Source organism: Ranitomeya variabilis, chromosome 4 (genome assembly GCF_051348905.1).
Source record: "Ranitomeya variabilis isolate aRanVar5 chromosome 4, aRanVar5.hap1, whole genome shotgun sequence".
In the NCBI taxonomy this organism is placed as follows: Eukaryota; Metazoa; Chordata; class Amphibia; order Anura; family Dendrobatidae; genus Ranitomeya; species Ranitomeya variabilis.
This window is the reverse complement of record NC_135235.1, coordinates 664356332-664378121: the sequence shown is the minus strand read 5'-3', so window position 1 is coordinate 664378121 and position 21790 is coordinate 664356332. Positions and strand designations below refer to the sequence as shown.

Genomic DNA, 21790 nt, shown 5'->3' with positions numbered 1-21790 from the left:
AACCCACACAAGTGGCTCAGGTAGTGCAGCTCATCCAAGATGGCACATCAATGCGAGCTATGGCAAGGTTTGCTGTGTCTGTGAGCGTAGTGTCCAGAGGCTGGAGGCGCCACTGCCAGAGCCCTGCAAAATGACCTCGAGCAGGCCACAAATGTGCATGTGTCTGCACAAACGGTTAGAAACCGACTCCATGAGGATGGTAGGAGTGCCCGATGTCCACAAATGGGGGTTGTGCTCACAGCCCAACACCATGCAGGACGCTTGGCATTTGCCACAGAACACCAGGATTGGCAAATTCGCCAATGGTGCACTGTGCTCTTCACAGATGAAAGCAGGTTTAGACTGAGCACATGTGACAGACATGACAGAGTCTGGAGACGCCGTGGAGAGCGATCTGCTGCTTGCAACATCCTTCAGCATGACCGGTTTGGCAGTGGGTCATTAATGGTGTGGGGTGGCATTTCTTTGGAGGGCCGCACAGCACTCCATATGCTCGCCAGAGGTAGCCTGATTGCCATTATGTACCAAGATAAGATCCTCAGACCCCTTGTGAGACCATATGCTGGTGTGGTTTTGCCTGGATTCCTAATGCAGGACAATGTCAGACCTCATGTGGATGGAGTGTGTGAGCAGTTCCTGCAAGATGAAGGCATTGAAGCTATGGACTGGCCCTCCCGTTCCCCAGACCTGAATCCGATTGAACACATCTGGGACATCATGTCTCGAACCATCCACCAACGTCACGTTGCACCACAGACTGTCTAGGAGTTGGCGAATGCTTTAGTCCAGGTCTGGGAGATCCCTCAGGAGACCATCTGTCGCCTCATCAGGAGCATGCCCAGGTGTTGTAGGGAGATAATACAGGCACATGGAGGCCACACACTACTGAGCATCATTTCTTTGTCTTGAGGCATTTCCACTGAAGTTGGATCAGCCTGTAACTTCATTTTCCACTTTGATTTTGAGCATCATTCCAACTCCAGACCGACCTCCGTGAGATATTAGTTGTGATTTACGTTGATCATTTTTAGGTTTTATTGTTCTCAACACATTCCACTATGTAATGAATAAAGATTTACAACAGGAATATTTCATTCAGTGATATCTAGGATGTGAGATTTTAGTGTTCACTTTATTTTATTTGAGCAGTGTATATATATATAAAAAAAAATACACATTTGATATCACTGCATTCAGAAATGTCCAATCTAAATATAAAATGAATTAATGTGAACGGACGGTAAAAGGCATAACGATAAAAAAATCAAAACACAAGAATTATGTTTTTTTGGTCGCTGCAACATTGCAATAAAATGCAACAGGTGATCAAAACATTGTATATACCCTGAAATGGTATCAATAAAAACATCAGCTCAGTGTGCAAAAAATAAGTCCTCACCTAGTCCCTGAAAAATGGAGACGCTATGGGGCTTGGAAAATGACGCCATTTTTAAATTTTCCTTGAAAAACAAGGGATTTTTTTAGGTCACTTAAGTAAATAAGAAACTATACATGTTTAATATCTGCAAACTCAAAATGACGCAAAGAATTATAGTGACAGGTCAGTTTTAGCATTCAGTGAACATGGTACAAATAAAAAAAAAAAAAAACACATTTGTTGAATTGCATTATTTTTTTTTTTTTGCAATTTAACCGCACTTGGAAATTTTTCCCTTTATTCCACTGCACTATATGGTAAAATCAATGGAGTCATTGAAAAACACAACTCATCCCGCTATAAATAAATCCTCATATAGCCATATTGACACAAACAATAAAAAAAGTTATTGCTTACGTAAAAAGGGGAGCAAACAACGAAAACGCAATAATGGAAAATTGCAAGATTGTAAAGGGGTTAACAAAATATGTTTTCTAGGAATTAAATTTTTACATTTCAGATATGATAATGGCTTCTCCTCATGAGGGATTTTAGATATTTAAGAAAATAGCATTATTGTTCCAACCAACCAACATTTCCCACATTGTTAATATGAACACTGCTTCTCACCTGTGTGAATTTTCTGGTGCTTAACAACACTTGATTTATCTGCCAAACATTTCCCATATTCTGAACATGAATATAACTTCTCTCCTGTGTGAGTTCTCTGGTGTCTAACAAGCAACGACTTCTGTATAAAACATTTTCCACATTCTGAACATGAAAAAGGCATTTGCCCTGTGTGAGTTCTTTGATGACTAACAAGCGATGATTTATGTACAAAACATATTCCACATTTTAAACATGAATATTGTTTCTCCCCTGTGTGAGTTCTAGTAACATAGTAACCGGTGCCCAAAACTGGACACAGTACTCCATGTGCGGTCTAACTAGGGATTTGTACAGAGGCAGTATAATGCTCTCATCATGTGTATCCAGACCTCTTTTAATGCACCCCATGATCCTGCTTGCCTTGGCAGCTGCTGCCTGGCTGTTCCAGGTAAGTTTATCATTAACTAGGATCCCCAAGTCCTTCTCCCTGTCAGATTTACCCAGTGGTTTCCCGTTCAGTGTGTAATGGTGATATTGATTCCTTCTTCCCATGTGTATAACCTTACATTTATCATTGTTAAACCTCATCTGCCACCTTTCAGCCCAAGTTTCCAACTTATCCAGATCCATCTGTAGCAGAATACCATCTTCTCTTGTATTAACTGCTTTACATAGTTTTGTATCATCTGCAAATATCAATATTTTACTGTGTAAACCTTCTACCAGATCATTAATGAATATGTTGAAGAGAACAGGTACCAATACCGACCCCTGCGGTACCCCACTGGTCACAGCGACCCAGTTAGAGACTATACCATTTATAACCACCCTCTGCTTTCTATCACTAAGCCAGTTACTAACCCATTTACACACATTTTCCCCCAGACCAAGCATTCTCATTTTGTGTACCAACCTCTTGTGCGGCACGGTATCAAACGCTTTGGAAAAATCGAGATATACCATGTCCAATGACTCACCGTGGTCCAGCCTATAGCTTACCTCTTCATAAAAACTGATTAGATTGGTTTGACAGGAGCGATTTCTCATAAACCCATGCTGATATGGAGTTAAACAGTTATTCTCATTGAGATAATCCAGAATAACATCCTTCAGAAACCCTTCAAATATTTTACCAACAGTAGAGGTTAGACTTACTGGCCTATAATTTCCAGGTTCACTTTTAGAGCCCTTTTTGAATATTGGCACCACATTTTCTCTGATGTTTAACAAGATGAGATTTCTCTACAAAACATTTTCCACATTCTGAACATGAAAAAGGCTTCTTCCCTGTGTGAGTTCTCTGGTGTCTATCAAGGTGTGATTTCCGTACAAAACATATTCCACATTCTGAACATGAAAAAGGCTTCTCCCCTGTGTGAGTTCTCTGATGTGTAACAAGATGTGATCTCTGTCCATAACATTTTCCACATTCTGAACATGAAAAAGGCTTCTCACCTGTGTGAGTTCTCTGATGTGTAACAAGATGAGATCTCTGTCCATAACATTTTCCACATTCTGAACATGAAAAAGGCTTCTCCCCTGTGTGAGTTCTTTGATGTTTAACAAGAGGTGATTTCTCTACAAAACATTTTCCACATACTGAACATGAAAACGGCATCTCCCCTGTGTGACGTCTCTGGTGACTAACAAGCAATGACTTCTGTAGAAAACATTTTCCACATTCTGAACATGAATATGGCTTCTCCCCTGTGTGAGTTTTCCGGTGTATAACAAAGTGTGATTTCCATGCAAAACATTTTCCACATTCTGAACATGAATATGGCTTCTCCCCTGTGTGAGTTTTCCGGTGTATAACAAAGTGTGATTTCCATGCAAAACATTTTCCACATTCTGAACATGAAAAAGGCTTCTCCCCTGTGTGAGTACTGTGGTGACTAACAAGTGATGCTTTCTGTACAAAACATTTCCCACATTCTGAACATGAATATGGCTTCTTTCCAGTATGCATTCTCTCATGCCTAATAAGATTTGATTTGTGGTTAAAATATCTCCCACATTTGGAACAAGAAAATATCTTCTCCTCTGTGTGAATTTTTTGATGTTTAACAAAAGAAGCTTCGAGGGCACAACTATTCCCATATTCTGAATGTGTGACTGGCTTCTTTGCTTTAAGAGCAATTTGTTTTTTCATGCCTCTTTTCTGACTTTTATTTTTCTTAGCATTCACTTCAATTGTATCCTGTGTGATCTCAAGTTCATCTGATTTAAAAACTGAAGATGTCAGCTGTCCCTCTGATCTCCTGGTACAGTCATCTGCCAAGAATAAAACCAATAATTTATTGATAAAATATCCTTTAAATTTATATTTTTGAACATTTCTACTCAAAATTACTATAGAAAAGAGAAGTTATGTAGCAAAATTTAATTATTCACTAAGACAATAACAGTTCGCAGACTAATAGAAGACGTCATAGCATGAACATGTAGAGCATGACGTTCAACTCTTTGTTCATTCTGCCTCCAAAATATTTTTTAAAAAGCCATCAAAAAATGTTAACCATGCAAAAAATTGATTTTTTTTTTACTTACCGTAAAATCTGATTCTCGTAGCCCTCATAGGGGTCGCAGAAACATGGGATAGTTTGCTGCCACCTGGAGGCTGACATTATTACGGCAATTAAATAAAAGTGACTCCTGCCCTGCATACTATTCCTCGCCTGTTGGAGCAGGCTTCCTCAGTTTTGTAAGAAAGCAGTAGAAGGCGAAAAGAAAAGAATTAAGGCAAGAAGAAACAAAACTGTTCCCCCAAAAGGAAAATCAAGGGAGGGAACTGTATCCCCCAGTGGCATAACTAGAGTCTTATTGACCCCCGCTGCAAGATTTGGACTGGGCCCCCTGCCATCCTGAATAAATTATAGATATGCACCCTCCATCCTGGTATATATGTGCCTTATCCTGACCCCATTCTGGTATATATATTGCCCATTCTGTTATATATCCCTTATCCGGTGCCCCATCCTGGTATATATGTGTCCCCCATTCTGCCATTGTTCTGTAATGTATAAAAGAAAATAAACCATTATACTCATGAGGGGCTTAGGCTACTTTCACACTAGCGTTTGTAGCAGCTGCGGACTTCCTCCGTGAAGCCCCGCCCTTGGCCGCACCTCAGCCGCTAGCTCCGCCTATTTCTGCATGCGGCCGGCATGCGGCCTGTGTACCTATCTTTAACATTAGGTACGCAGGTCGTGCCGCAGTATGCAGATGCTTCCGCATGCGTCGTTTTGACGATGCGGAAAAAAAATTGCTACAAGCTGCGTCCTACGCTGGTCGCCGCATTGTCAAAACGACGCATGCGGAAGCATCCGCATACTGCGGCACGACCTGCGTACGTAATGTTAAAGATAAGTACACAGGCCGCATGCCGGCCGCATGCCGAAATAGGCGGAGCTAGCGGCCAAGGGCGGAGCTTCACGGAGGAAGTCCGCAGCCCTCCGCAGCTGCTGCAAACGCTAATGTGAAACTGGCCTTACACAGAAGTCATGGGGATCCCTATAAGAAGGATAATGCACCCCCATAGTCCTCTATATAATATTATGCACCACCATAGTCCTCTATATAATATACTGCACAGTTCATAGTCATCCATGTAGTATAATCAAATGCACCTCCATAGTCATCCATAAAGTATAATGCACAGCCCATAGTCCTCAATAGAGTATAATGCACCCCGCAGAACTTCAGAGTAGTAAAATGCACTTCATAGTCCTACTACAAAGTATTATGCACCCACATAGTTATCTTATTAAGTATAATGCAATAGTCCTACAAAGTATTATGCACCCAGTCATCATATTAAGTATAATGCAATAGTCCTCCTACAAAGTATTATGCACCCACATAATCATCTTATTAAGTATAATGCACCCTGATAGTCCTCCATAGTAGTATAATGCACCCCATAGTCATATATAGTATAATGCAAAGCCCCATAGCAGTAAAAAATGCGGCAGCCCTATAGGAGTATAAAATGCGGCAGCACCATAGCAGTATAATGCATCCCCTTCCTCCCCCCCATAGTAGTATAATGCACCCCCATACCTGTATAATATGCCCCATACTGTGGCTTTACAAAAAAAAAAAAAAAGAAAAGTTTTTCCTTACCTGGCCGAGCTCCAGCAATGTCCTCACCCACGATTCGGCTGAGGCGCGTATCGTCGTTCCGGCATATGACAGTGACGTCCTACGTGCGCGCTGACATCAGCTGGCGGCTGTTAACTGTTGCCGTGCAGGAGGAATCTCCTGCACTTCAACAGATTTTAACTGATCGTGCGTCGGAGGACGTGCGATCAGTTACCGAAGCAGCAGAATCCGCTGCAGGCCCCCACTGCTCATCGGGCCCCATACGCCAGTAAGGACAGTAATGCCCTGATGGCGGCTTTTGCTGGTGTCGGCGTGCCTCTTACCAGCCGGGCCCCTGACCCACTGGGCCCAGTCGCAGTGGCGACCGCTGTGATCGTGGTAGTTACGCCTCTGGTGTCCTCCAATGAATACGAGAAACAAATTTTACTGTAAGTAAAAAAAATCAGATATTCTCATTTGTCTTATTGGGGGGGACAGAACCACGGAGCATCCTAAAGCTGACCCTAGTGTGGGATATTAAATTCCATAAGGTCCCCATCTGGTCTTCTGCCACAATTTAGAGGGAACCTGTCAGCACAATTGTGCACAGTAACCTACAGACAGTGTCAGACTAGCACCGTTATACTGATTAAAATGATACCTTGGTTGATGAAATCCATCTTATGATTGTTCTTTAATCTTTATTTTCAGTTTTTAGCTAACGATATGCTCGTGACCCAGGGTGGGCCAGGAGGGGGGGTGGGGGGGTCTTTATGTGGTGCTCTGATCAGATATTCATAATGCAGACTGCTGACAGGAACAGAAAACTGGCTGCGGGAAGTGGCTAAATCAAAGTATTTTGGTCGCTAATTGCTCTGGTAAAAAAATGACTACCGACAATAACACATCTACTGACATTATCACACTCAACAGACTTCATTAATAAAAAATAGTAACTAATGATGAAACCTCTCTAAAGAAATTAGAGTATGCGGTTCTGTGGCTTTTGGCAATCTAAACTATCTTAGGGCCAATAATTTCTGTCAGATGAGTTACTTGAAGAAATATATAGTTAAAGAGAACCTTTTAAAATATTGCAGAGCCGAGGTGTCTTAAATTTAGATCTTGGACATTTTGGAGAGACAAAGGAGACTTTTTTTTTTTTTTTTTTAACACCTTCAGTCCTCATCTTGTTTTCACATTCCTCAAGAGGCCAATTTTTTCAATTCTCAGTGTCAATTTATGAGGCTATACCTCTGGAATGGATCAACGGATCCCAGTGATTCTGAGAATATTTTCTATGACCTGTTGTACTTAACTCGTTTCTGCCATTCGACGTACTATTCTGTCCATGTGACTTGGGACTTAATCCCCATGGGCTGAATAGTACGTCCAATGTGATCCCAGGGGGAGTACGGCCGGGTGTCAGCTGATTCGCACAGCTGACACTAGCCACTTTAACCTCCGGAACACTGAGATCAAACAAGAATGCAGCTTTTCGGTGCCGGCAGAGGCATAGAGAAGCATCGCGCAGAGAGGGGGTTTCCTGTGTGCTTCCCTCAGAACAACGTGATGTGATCGCGTTGTCCTGAGGTTCTCCTTTCAGACCCCCGGCTCCAAAATGGACACGGGGTCCTTCCGGGTCCTGCAGGGAGGTGGCTACTCAGTGCCTGCTGAGAGCAGGCACCGGCAAGCCTACTTCACTGCCTGTCAGATCGCTGATCTGACACAGTGCTGTGCAAAGTGTCAGATCAGCCATCTGACATTATAGTGATGTCCCATCCTGGGACAATGTAAAAAGTTTTTAAAAAAATATTATAGTGTGTAAAAATATATATTTTTTAACCCCTTCACCCCCAAGGGTGGTTTGCACGTTAATGACCGGGCCAATTTTTACAATTCTGACCACTGTCCCTTTATGAGGCTATAACTCTGGAACGCTTTGACGGATCTTGGCGATTCTGACATTGTTTTCTCGTGACATATTGTACTTCATGTTAGTGGTAAAATTTATTCGATATAACTTGCGTTTATTTGTGAAAAAAATGGAAATTTGGCGAAAATTTTGAAAATTTTGCAATTTTCCAACTTTGAATTTTTATGCCCTTAAATCACAGACATATGTCACGCAAAATACTTAATAAGTAACATTTCCCACATGTCTACTTTACATCAGTACAATTTTGGAACCAAAATTTTTTTTTGTGACGGAGTTATAAGGGTTAAAAGTTGACCAGCAATTTCTCATTTTTACAACACCATTTTTTTTTAGGGACCACATCTCATTTGAAGTCATTTTGAGGGGTCTATATGATAGAAAATACTCAAGTGTGACACCATTCTAAAAACTGCACCCCTCAAGGTGCTCAAAACCACATTCAAGAAGTTTATTAACCCTTCAGGTGTTTCACAGGAATTTTTGGAATGTTTAAATAAAAATGAACATTTAACTTTTTTTCACACAAAATTTATTTCAGCTCCAATTTGTTTTATTTTACCAAGGGTAACAGGAGAAAATGGACCCCCAAAGTTGTTGTACAATTTGTCCTGAGTACGCTGATACCCCATATGTGGGGGTAAACCACTGTTTGGGCGTATGGCAGAGCTCGGAAGGAAAGGAGCGCCATTTGACTTTTCAATGCAAAATTGACTGGAATTGAGATGGGACGCCATGTTGCGTTTGGAGAGCCCCTGATGTGCCTAAACACTGAAACCCCCTACAAGTGACACCATTTTGGAAAGTAGACCCCCTAAGGAACTTATCTTGATGTGTGGTGAGCACTTTGACCCACCAAGTGCTTCACAGAAGTTTATAATGCAGAGCCGTAAAAATAAAAAATCATATTTTTTCACAAAAATGATCTTTTCGCCCCCAATTTTTTATTTTCCCAAGGGTAAGAGAAGAAATTGGACCCCAAAAAATGTTGTGCAATTTGTCCTGAGTACGATGATACCCCATATGTGGGTGTAAACCATTGTTTGGGCGCATGGCAGAGCTTGGAAGGGAAGGAGCGCCATTTGACTTTTCAATGCAAAATTGACTGGAATTGAGATGGGACGCCATGTTGCGTTTGGAGAGCCCCTGATGTGCCTAAACACTGAAACCCCCTACAAGTGACACCATTTTGGAAAGTAGACCCCCTAAGGAACTTATCTTGATGTGTGGTGAGCACTTTGACCCACCAAGTGCTTCACAGAAGTTTATAATGCAGAGCCGTAAAAATAAAAAATCATATTTTTTCACAAAAATGATCTTTTCGCCCCCAATTTTTTATTTTCCCAAGGGTAAGAGAAGAAATTGGACCCCAAAAAATGTTGGCCAATTTGTCCTGAGTACGCTGATACCCCATATGTGGGTGTAAACCATTGTTTGGGCGCATGGCAGAGCTTGGAAGGGAAGGAGCGCCATTTGACTTTTCAATGCAAAATTGACTGGAATTGAGATGGGACGCCATGTTGCGTTTGGAGAGCCCCTGATGTGCCTAAACATTGAAACTCCCTAAAAGTGACACCATTTTGGAAAGTAGACCCCCAAAGGAACTTATCTAGATGTGTGGTGAGCACTTTGACCCACCAAGTGCTTCACAGAAGTTTATAATGCAGAGCCGTAAAAATAAAAAATCATATTTTTTCACAAAAATGACCTTTTCGCCCCCAATTTTTTATTTTCCCAAGGGTAAGAGAAGAAATTAGACCCCAAAAAATGTTGGCCAATTTGTCCTGAGTACGCTGATACCCCATATGTGGGTGTAAACCATTGTTTGGGCGCATGGCAGAGCTTGGAAGGGAAGGAGCGCCATTTGACTTTTCAATGCAAAATTGACTGGAATTGAGATGGGACGCCATGTTGCGTTTGGAGAGCCCCTGATGTGCCTAAACATTGAAACTCCCTAAAAGTGACACCATTTTGGAAAGTAGACCCCCTAAGGAACTTATCTAGATGTGTTTTGAGAGCTTTGAACCCCCAAGTGTTTCACTACAGATTATAACGCAGAGCCGTGAAAATAATTTTTATTTTTTTTCTCAAAAATGATTTTTTAGCACCCAGCTTTGTATTTTTACAAGGGTAACAGAATAAATTGGACCCCAAAATTTGTTTTCCAATTTGTCCTGAGTACGCTGATACCCCATATGTGGGGGGGAACCACTGTTTGGGCGCATGACAGAGCTCGGAAGGGAAGGAGCGCCATTTGGAATGCAGACTTAAATGGATTGGTCAGCAGCCGTCACGTTGCATTTGCAGAGCCCCTGATGTACCCAAACAGTACAAACCCCCCACAAGTGACCCCATATTGGAAACTAGACCTCCAAAGGAACTTATCTAGATGTGTTTTGAGAACTTTGAACCCCCAAGTGTTTCACTAAAGTTTATAGCGCAAAGCCGTGAAAATAAAAATTCTTTTTTTTTTTCACAAAAATGATTTTTTAGCCCCCAGTTTTGTATTTTCACAAGGGTAACAGGATAAATTAGACCCCAAAAGTTGTTGTCCAATTTGTCCTGAGTACGCTGATACCCCATATGTGGGGGGGAACCACTGTTTGGGCGCATGACAGAGCTCGGAAGGGAAGGAGCGCCATTTGGAATGCAGACTTAAATGGATTGGTCTGCAGGCGTCACGTTGCATTTGCAGAGCCCCTGATGTACCCAAACAGTACAAACCCCCCACAAGTGACCCCATATTGGAAACTAGACCTCCAAAGGAACTTATCTAGATGTGTTGTGAGAACTTTGAACCCCCAAGTGTTTCACTACAGTTTATAACGCAGAGCCGTGAAAATAAAACATCTTTTTTTTCCCACAAAAATGATTTTTAGCCCCCCAAATTTTTATTTTCCTAAGGATAACAAGAGAACTTGGACCCCAGAAGTTGTTGTTCAATTTGTCCCGAGTACGCTGATAACACATATGTTGGGGTAAACCCCTTTTTGGGCGCACGGGAGAGCTCGGAAGGGAAGGAGCACTGTTTTACTTTTTCAACGCAGAATTGGCTGGAATTGAGATTGGACGCCATGTCGCGCTTGGAGAGCCCCTGATGTGCATGGACAGTGGAAACTTCCCAATTCTACCTGAAACCCTAACCCAAACACACCCCTAACCCTAATCCCAACGGTAACCCTAACCACACCCCTAGCCCTGACACACCCATAATTCTAATCCCAACCCTAATCCAAACGTAAATGTAATCCAAACCCTAACCCTAACTTTACCTCCAACCCTAACCCTAACCCTAACCCTACCCCTAACCCTAACCCTAAACGTGACTGAAATACGTGGCACTGAAATACGTGGCACTGAAATACGTGGCACTGAAATACGTGGCACTGAAATACGTGGCACTGAAATACGTGATACGTGGCACTTAAATACGTGGCACTGAAACACGTGGCACTGAAATACGTGATACGTGGCACTGAAATACGTGGCACTGAAATATGTGATACGTGGCACTGAAATACGTGGCACTGAAATACGTGGCACTGAAATACGTGGCACTGAAATACGTGGCACTGAAATATGTGGCACTTAAATACGTGGCACTGAAATATGTGATACGTGGCACTTAAATACGTGGCACTGAAACACGTGGCACTGAAATACGTGGCACTGAAATACGTGGCACTGAAATACGTGATACGTGGCACTGAAATACGTGGCACTGAAACACGTGGCACTGAAATACGTGATACGTGGCACTGAAATACGTGGCACTGAAATACGTGGCACTGAAATACGTGGCACTGAAATACGTGGCACTGAAATACGTGGCACTGAAATACGTGGCACTATGACTGTCAGAAAATGTTCATTAAACGGTTAGGGGTGAGGTTAGGGGTAGAGTTAGGGTTAGGGTTTGGATCCCTTTATCACCTTGATGGTGGTGGGTGGCTTTTCAGTGTGTTTTCTGTTTTTTTCGATAAAAATGCATGCGTTTTTAACGCAAACAAACGCATGTGCTTAAAAACGCAAGAAAATACTGCAGGTTGTATTTCTGAAAATGAACGCATGCAGAAAAAAACCGCATGCGTTTGAAAACGCGACCAAACGCGTACAAAAAAACCGCATGCGTTTTCAATGTTAAATATAGGGAAAAAACGCATGCGTTTTTTTGTGCAAAAAACGCTGCAGACAAAAACGCAAGTGTGAAACCAGCGACGCTTTTTATAGCAATAAAGTTTTTGCGTCTCCACATTTTGAGACCTATAATTTTTCCACATTTTGCTCCACAGAGTCATGTGAGGTCTTGTTTTTTGCGGGACGAGTTGACGTTTTTATTGGTAACATTTTCGGACACATGACCATTTTTGATCGCTTTTTATTCCGATTTTTGTGAGGCAGAATGACCAAAAACCTGCTATTCATGAATTTCTTTTGGGAGAGGCGTTTATACCGTTCCGCGTTTGGTAAAATTGATAAAGCAGTTTTATTCGTCGGGTCAGTACGATTACAGCGATATCTCATTTATATCATTTTTTTATGTTTTGGCGCTTTTATACGATAAAAACTAAAATATAGAAAAAATAATTATTTTGGTATCGCTTTATTCTCAGGACTATAACTTTTTTATTTTTTTGCTGATGATGCTGTATGGCGGCTTGTTTTTTTGCGGGACAAGATGACGTTTTCAGCGGTGCCATGGTTATTTATATCAGTCTTTTTGATCGCGTGTTATTGCACTTTTTGTTCGGCGGTATGGTAATAAAGCGTTGTTTTTTGCCTCGTTTTTTTTTTTTTTTTCTTACGGTGTTTACTGAAGGGGTTAACTAGTGTGGCAGTTTTATAGGTTGGGTCGTTACGGACGCGGCGATACTAAATATGTGTACTTTTATTGTTTTGTTTTTTTTATTTAGATAAAGAAATGTATTTATGGGAATAATATATATTTTTTTATCATTATTTATTTAGGAATTTTTTTTTTTTTTTTTTACACATGTGGAAAATTTTTTTTTTTACTTTTTTACTTTGTCCCAGGGGGGGACATCACAGATCATTGATCTGGCAGTGTGCACAGCACTCTGCCAGATCGACGATCTGCTGTGCAGGGCTGCAGGCTTACGAAGTGTCTGCTCTGAGCAGACACTCGGTAAGCCACCTCCCTCCCTGCAGGACCCGGATGCCGCGGCCATATTGGATCCGGGACCTGCGGCGAGGAGGGAGGTAGGAGACCCTCAGAGCAACGCGATCACATCGCGTTGCTCCGGGGGTCTCAGGGAAGCCCGCAGGGAGCCCCCTCCCTGCGCGATGCTTCCCTATACCGCCGGTACACTGCGATCATGTTTGATCGCGGTGTGCCGGGGGTTAATGTGCCGGGGGCGGTCCGTGACCGCTCCTGGCACATAGTGCCGGATGTCAGCTGCGATATGCAGCTGACACCCGGCCGCGATCGGCCGCGCTCCCCCCGTGAGCGCCGCTGATCGATGATGACGTACTATCCCGTCGGCGGTCATACGGGCCCACCCCACCTCGACGGGATAGTACGTCAAATGTCGGGAAGGGGTTAAAATTCCTAAATAAAGAAAAAAATAAATATTTTTCCAATAAATACATTTCTTTATGGGGAAAAAAAAAATCAATAAAAGTACACATATTTAGTATTGCCGCGTCCATAACGACCCGACCTATAAAATACTGTCCCACTAGTTAACCCTTTGGTGAACCCCATAAAAAAAAAAGGCAAAAAAAATGCTTTATCATCATACCGCCCACCAAAAAGACGGATATAAATAACCATGGTACCGCTGAAAACGTCATCTAGTCCCGAAAAAACAAGTCACAATACAGTGTCATCAGCGAAAAAATAAAAAAGCTATAGCTCTCAGGATAAAGCGATGCAAAAATAATTATTTTTTTATATAAAATAGTTTTTATTGCATAAAAGCGCCAAAATATTAAAAAAAATCATATACATGAAGTATTGCTGTAATCGTACTAACCCGAAGAATAAAACTGCTTCATCAATTTTACCACATACGGAACAGTATAAACGCCTCCCCCCCAAAAGAAATTCATAAATAGCTGGTTTTTGTTCATTCTGCCTCCCAAAAATCATAATAAAAAGCGATCAAAAAAAGTAATGTGCCCGAAAATGATACCAATAAAAAACATTAACTCATACCGCAAAAAACAAGACCTCACATGACTCTATGGGCCAAAATATGGAAAAATTATAGCTCTCAAAATGTGGTGATGCAAAAACTATTTTTTGCACAAAAAAGCGTCTATTAGCGTGTGACAGCTGCTAAACATAGAAACCCGCTATAAATAGTAAATCAAACCCCCCTTTATCACCCCCTTAGTTAGGGAAAAATAATAAAATTTAAAAAAAAAAATGTACTTATTTCCATTTTCCTATTAGAGTTAGGGCTAAAGTTAGGTTTAGTGTTGGGGCTAGAGTTGGGGCTAGGGTTTGGATTATGTTTACGGATGGGATTTCTGTTAGGGTTGGGATTAGGGGTGTGGTTAGAGTTATGGTTAGAGTTGGGGTTAGAGGCGTGTTTGGGTTAGGGGTGTGGTTAGGGTTATGGTTGGGATTAGTGTTAAGCGCATGTTGGGGTTAGGGTTGGAGTTAGATTTGGGGATTTCCACTGATTAGGCACATCAGGGACTCTCCAAATGCGACATGGCGTCCGATCTAAATTCCAGCCAATTCTACATTGAAAAAGTTAAACGGTGTTCCTTCCCTTCTGAGCTCTGCCGTGTGGCCATACAGTAGTTCTCTCACATGTGGGGTGTCAGTGTACACAGGACAAATTGGACCACTTTTGTGGTCCAATTTCTCCTGTTACCCTTGTGAAAATAAAAATTTGGGGGCTAAAAAAAACATTTTTGTGGGGGAAACAAATGATTTTTTATTTTCACGGCTCGGTCTTATAAACTTTAGTGAAACACTTGGGGGTTCAAAGCTCTCACAACACATCTAGAAAAGTTCTTTTGGGGTCTAGTTTCCAATATGGGGTCACTTGTGGGGGGTTTCTACTGTTTAGGCACATCAGGGGTCCTGCAAACGCAACGTGACTCCCGCAGATCATTCCATCAAAGTCTGCATTCGAAAACGGCGCTCGTTCCCTTCCGGGCTCTGTCATGCGCCCAAATGGTGGTTCCCCCCACATAAAGGGTATCAGCGTACTCATGACAAATTGTACAACAAGTTTTGGGGTGTAACGCAGTCGGTTAATGCTGCCATTAACCCTGTAAGTGTGCCCAATTTTTTACTATTATACTGCCTATGCAGCATCAATAGTAAAAACATATAATGTTAAAAATAATAATAAGTATTATCACAAGATGGAGGCACACAAAACAGGATGGGGGCTGCACATGACAGGATGGGGGCGCAAGATGGTAGCAGCACATGACAAGATTAGGGTGCAGGATGGAAGCAACACATACCAGGATGGAGACCATATACCAATATAAATGCTCGCCACCTGGGCGTAGAATGGGTTCAATAGCTAGTATATGTACATTATATATATATATATATTGTATATATACTGTAAATATATATGCTGTATATATGTTTTCAAGAATATTTGAGCCCATGGGTCCATTCTATGTCCATTTTGCAAGCCGGCGAGAAAATCTCGCTGTACGGATGCCATACGTATTACATACGGAGGTTTACATGTGCAAAATACACAGCCACACCTTGCCTACGGATGACATACGGATCACTGTTTTGGGATCATTTCTGTGTATTACGCCTGTAAAAAACGGATCGTATTTCCCTACGCTGAGGGAACGTGACTCCCGCAGATCATTCCATCAAAGTCTGCATTCGAAAACGGCGCTCGTTCCCTTCCGGGCTCTGTCATGCGCCCAAATGGTGGTTCCCCCCACATAAAGGGTATCAGCGTACTCAGGACAAATTGTACAACAAGTTTTGGGGTGTAACGCAGTCGGTTAATGCTGCCATTAACCCTGTAAGTGTGCCCAACTTTTTACTATTATACTGCCTATGCAGCATCAATAGTAAAAACATATAATGTTAAAAATAATAATAAAAAAATCATTATATTCTCACTGTCCGCGCCAGCCTTTCCCGCTCCTCGAGACGCTCCGGTCCCAAGAATGCATTGCGGCAATGACCGGAGATGACGTAGCGGTCTCGCGAGACCGCTACATCATCACGTGTTATTGCCACAAGGCATTACTGGGAACCGAGCATCGCGAGGAGCATCATTAAAGACCTGGGCTGGATCCGGGGGCCGCCAGAAGGTGAGTATATAACTATTTTTTATTTTAATTCTTTTTTAACAGGGATATGGTGCCCACATTGCTATATACTACGTGGGCTGTGTTATATACTACGTGGGCTGTTATATACTGCATGGGCTGTGTTATATACTACGTCGCTCTGCTATATACTACGTGGGCTGTGCTATATACTACGTGGCTGTGCAATATACTATGTGGGTTGTGCTATATAATACATGGGCTGTTATATACTCCATGAGCTGTGCTATATATTACGTGGGCTGTGCTATATACTACGTGGCTGTGCAAAATACTACATGGCTGTGTTATATACTACGTGGGCTGTGTTATATACTGCGTGGGCTGTGCTATATACTACATGGCTGTGCAATATATACTACGTGGGCTGTGCTATATACTACGTGGGCTGTGCTATATACTACGTGGGCTGTTATATACTACGTGGGCTGTGTTATATGCTACATGCGCTGTGACACTCTTTCACCCGGGGCCCTCAAAAACCTGCAGCTGGCCCTGGCTTCACTAATTGTTCGTGGCCGGCCGGGCACCACCAATCAGCGACAGACGCAGTCTAGCTGCGAATTGACACGGGATTTGAACCACGCTTCGCTAATTGGTCGCACCAGACCGGCCGAATACTGTGTATTCATTGCATTATTCTGCAATCTTCATAAATAAACTACATACATATTCTAGAATACCCGATGCGTAAGAATCGGGCCACCATCTAGTATCACATAAATTAGTTAATAAATGACATTTACCACATGTCTACTTCACATTAGAATTATTTTTTAAACATTTTTTTGGTTAGGATTTTAGAAGGCTTAAAATTTTATCAGCAATTTCTAATTTTTCCCAAAAAAATTACAAAAGCAATTTTTCTTAAAGGGACCACATCCCTTTTAAAAGTGACTTTCAGGGGCCTGTGTGCCAGAAAATACCCAAAAGTGATTTTTTAAAATACACCCTCAAAGTGCTCAAAACCACATTCACCGAAACTAAAGCAACGTTGAAGGAAAAAAAAATGAAATTTTATCCCCACAAAAATATTGATTAACCTCAAATGTTACATAAGAGTAAAACGAGAAAATGGACTGTACACTTTGTTGCACAGTTTTTCCTGAGTAGACCGATAAACCATACGTGGTGCAAAATTGCTGTTTGGGCGCACGGCAAAGTTTGGAAGGAAAGGAGCACCACTCAAATTATGGAGTTTAAAAGTGGCTGGAGTAGACAGTGGACGCCACGTTGCGTTTGCAGAGCCTCTGATGTGCCTAAACAGCGGAAATCCCCCACAAGTGACCCCATTTTGGAAACTACACCTCTCAAGGAATTTATATAGCAGTGTGGTGAGCACGTTGAACCCACAAGTGTTTCACAGGAATGAAGGGCATTTGGCTTTTGGAATGCAAAATTGGCTGGAATAGATAGTTGATGCCATGTCACGTTTGCAGAGCCTCTGATGTGGCTAAATATGTAATGGTAACCCCCCACAAGTGACCCCATTTTGGAAACTACACCACTCACTGAATTTATCTAGAGGTGTAGTGATCATCTTGAATGCGCAGATGCTTCACAGAATTTTATAAGGCTGAAAATAAAAAATACACTTTTCCCACAAATGTTCATTTAGCCACTATTTTTTTTCCATTTTCAAAAAGGTAATAGGAAAAATTACACAACAGATTTTGGGGTCCATTTTATGCGGAGTACGTAGATACCCCATATGTGGTGGAAAACTACAGTTTGTGTGCACGGCAGGGCTCAGAAGGGAAGGGTGCCAATTGAATTCTGAAGCGCAATTTTGGCTGGAATAAATTGAGGATGCCATGTCACATTTTAACAGCCTCTCACATGCCAAAACAGCAGAAACCCCCACAAGTGACATTTTGGAACTTACACTCCTTGAGGAATTCATCTATGGATGTAGTGAGCATTTCTAACCCACATGCAAGTCACAGGATTGTATAACATTGGGTTGAGTTATTGAAAAAAAATACCATTTTTTTCCACTAAAATGTTGTTTTAGCCCCAAGTTTTCAATTTTCAAAAGGTAAAATAGGAGAAATGAATGGTACTATTTGTTACGCAATTTTTCCCGAATACTTCAATATGTGGTTAAAAACTACTTTTGGAGGCACAACTGAAAGCTCAGAAGGGAAATATTTGAGTTCAGATTTAGCTGGAATGGTTTAAGGGTGCTATGTCACAATGGCAGAGCCCCAGAGGTGCCAGAACAGCATTAAATTCATCTAGCGGTGCAGTGATCATACCGACACCATAGGTATGTCACAAAATGTTATATAATTGGGGAGTGAAGAAAAAAAATAATTTCATGTTTGCCGCAAAAATTTAGTTTTAGCCCCAGATTTTACATTTTTACACTGTCAAATGGGTAAAAATAGCACCAAATTTGTCACACAATTTCTATTGAATGTGAGAATACCTCATATGTGGCTGTTTAGCCACACAGCAAAGGATAAAGCGCTATTTGACTCTTGGAGAACAAATGATCATAAAATAGTTTGCGGACTCCATATACAAAGCCCCTAAATGCCAGAAGAGCAGAATCCTCTACCTCAAGTGACCCCAGGTGGAAAAATATACCCCTCTGTGAATTTATCTGCAGGTGTAGTGACGATTTTGACTCAATGGGTGTTTTCCAGAAACAAGCAGCAGTAGATGTTGCGGAGAGAAAATTTCAAATCTGCCATTGTGGTACTCATACATTGCACTGCCCAGTATGTCGTAGTGTTCATACATTGTGCCCAGCTCATGCTTTTGGAGACATGCACCATGTAAATTAAGCGGGCTCTCATCGCTACAGAAATAGCAAACATTTGGACGCTAAATGTGGTATAGGCACATTGTGGGGCTTAGAAAGGAGGGGGGCATTTGGATTTGGAAACACATAATTCTCTGGATTTTTTTGAAGGAGACAAGGAGCCATAACGCTTCTCAAGAGCCGTTGTGTTACTAGTAACGTGGAAGCCCCCTATATTTCCAATAGCAGACGACAGACCTTAGTGGGGATTTTTTTTATATATGTGGATTGAGTTGAAGCTTTTTTGGGAACATTTTACATAAAATTTTGGATCACATTTATCCGACGCTCTATGCTGAGCACTTACATCGGGGTTTCCATCGAAATCTCCAAACGTGATTCAGATGAAACCCCCGATGGATTCATTTACTATAATGAGGCAGCATAGTTACTCTGGACTTCATCTGGTCTCTGTTCAGTGGTGTCCTTTTCAGAGGTGCAAAAAAACTGTGGACAAACATGCTTTTACACAGAAACCCTGTTGTAAGTGCTGTGACTTGTAGGATCGCTACTTCCAACAGGTGGCGCTATAGAGTTAAGTCCTCTTTTTCTCAGAAGAGGCAATTTGCATATTTAATTTCCCAGAGGAGCATTGTACGGCAAATAAGCCTCCTTACCTTGACAAGCCAGAGATGGTATGTCACTCTCCATAAGGAGAAACCTTACCCCTTAGACCCCAGTCCAGAGCCTCTCACCTAGCCAAATCAGTTCTCATGCTTCGCACTGACGAGGGCCAACAGCCCGAAACACCGTGTCTGCGAATTGAGATACTGATTTGGCTTTTATCCTAAGTCATATTGCACGACTCGTTAGAGGGTTGATTGTGACTTGTAGGATCTCTACTTCCAACAGGTGGCGCTATAGAGTTAAGTCCTCTTTTTCTCAGAAGAGGCAATTTGCATACAGCATAAAGCATAGAATAAATGAGAGCTTTGGGAGGCAAAATAAACAAATCAACAGCAGGTGAAGAATTGGTTTTATTTATTTTTACGCCGTTCCTAGTGCGGTATAAGTGATCAGACGACTCTATTCTTTGGGTTGGTGCGATTACAGAGATATCAGATTAATTTATTTTTTTTTTATGTTTGGTTGCTGTCACACACTAAAATTCCTTATTTTTTCAAAATAAAGTTTTTGCATTGCCATATTTTGAAAGCTATAAGTCATGTGAGAGTTTGTTTTTTTGTGGGTCGAGTTGTTGTTTCTATTGGTACCATTTTCAGACACAACATTTTTTGATTGCTTTGTATTCTGATTTTCAAGAGGCAGAATGAACAAAAAACGACCAATTCAAAATAGTTTTGCCACTGTGTGGTAAGAGTGATAAAACAGCCTTATTATTCGGGTCAGTACGATTACAGCGATACCACATTTTTATTATTTTTTTTACGTTTTGCCGCTTTTACAAAATAAAAATTATTTTATAGAAAAAAAAAAAGTTTTTGCTATATTCTGAGAGCAATAACTTTTTATTTTCCGATGATGCCATTTTTATTTCCATTCAACTTTTTGATCGGGTTATATTCCTCTTTTTGTTAAGCAGTATGATGAAAAAGCATCGTGTTTAATTTTTTTTTTTTTTTACAGCATTCACTGAAGAGGTTAACTAGTGTGACAGTTTTACAGCTCAAGTCATTCTGGACGTGGTAATACCAAATATGTGCACTTTTTTGTTTATTTTTGTTTTTACATAAATGTACCTATTTTTATAATTTTCTTTTCTTTCTTTTTGACTGTCTTACTTAGTGTCCCTCTAAGGGACTATACCTTTTATTACTCTGATCGCTCACATAATGCATTGCAATGCATTATACCTGTCAGTATTACACTGACAGAAGCCCCTTAGACCATGTTCCCTGACATGGTTTTTTTTTAATCAGATACATTTTTATTAAGAAAAATCAATGATAACAAATTACATCAAGCTGTTATTCACAGATAATCATATATTTTATGAACATAACTCCCCCACCTTTTCCCTCCCTATCCCCCCCCCCTTCGAGACCCCTTTAATGCTTTCCCAAATTCCCATCCGAAAGTCCTTCCCCAATTCAAATACAATTGTTTAGTATGAACATCATCTATACCATTATGCATCCTCCCCACAATTCTAATTCCATTCTATCCATGGCTGCCATATCTTTTGAAATAAATCTAGTTTATTTCTCTTAGTATAGATACTTTTTTCCAATAAAATTATATGGTCCGCCTGCGTAAGAAAGTCTCGTCTAGTCGGAGGCTCCTCCCTGATCCAGAACCGAGTTATCAATTTCCTTGCTATGAATAACAATCTAGCAATCGCCAGTTTAACCATAGATACCACTGCTATTTCTTCCACATAGCCTAATATACAGACCAAAGGGTCTCTGGGAATGACACACCTATATACCAATTCAATCCGATTCAATACAATTGTCCAGAAGGCAGACAATCTAGGGCAGTGCCACAGCATGTGTAACATGTCTGCCTGTTCCTGCGAACATCGTGGACACTCGGAATCAGACCTCAAACCCATCTTGAACAGTCTATCGGGAGTTCTGTAAGCTCTATGAATCACATATAATTGAGACATCCTCCCAGGTTTGCTCATAGAGATCTTAGTCACATATTCTAAAATAGATTCCCATCTATCACCATTTAACTCTCCCATTTCAGCTTCCCATTTCACTCTAGA

The 21790-nt window shown here is 41.3% G+C and overlaps 1 protein-coding gene across 1 annotated transcript in view; it reads right to left on the bottom strand.

Annotated features, from left to right (window-relative positions):
* Positions 1–880: 880 nt before the first annotated feature.
* Positions 881–21790, bottom strand: part of LOC143766227 (uncharacterized) — a 55187-nt gene continuing 34277 nt past the window's right edge. Inside the window, exon 7 of the mRNA XM_077253739.1 lies at positions 881–4264. Coding sequence (XP_077109854.1) covers positions 3171–4264 — 1094 coding nt within the window. The 3' untranslated portion in view covers positions 881–3170. The remainder of the gene's footprint in view (positions 4265–21790) is intronic.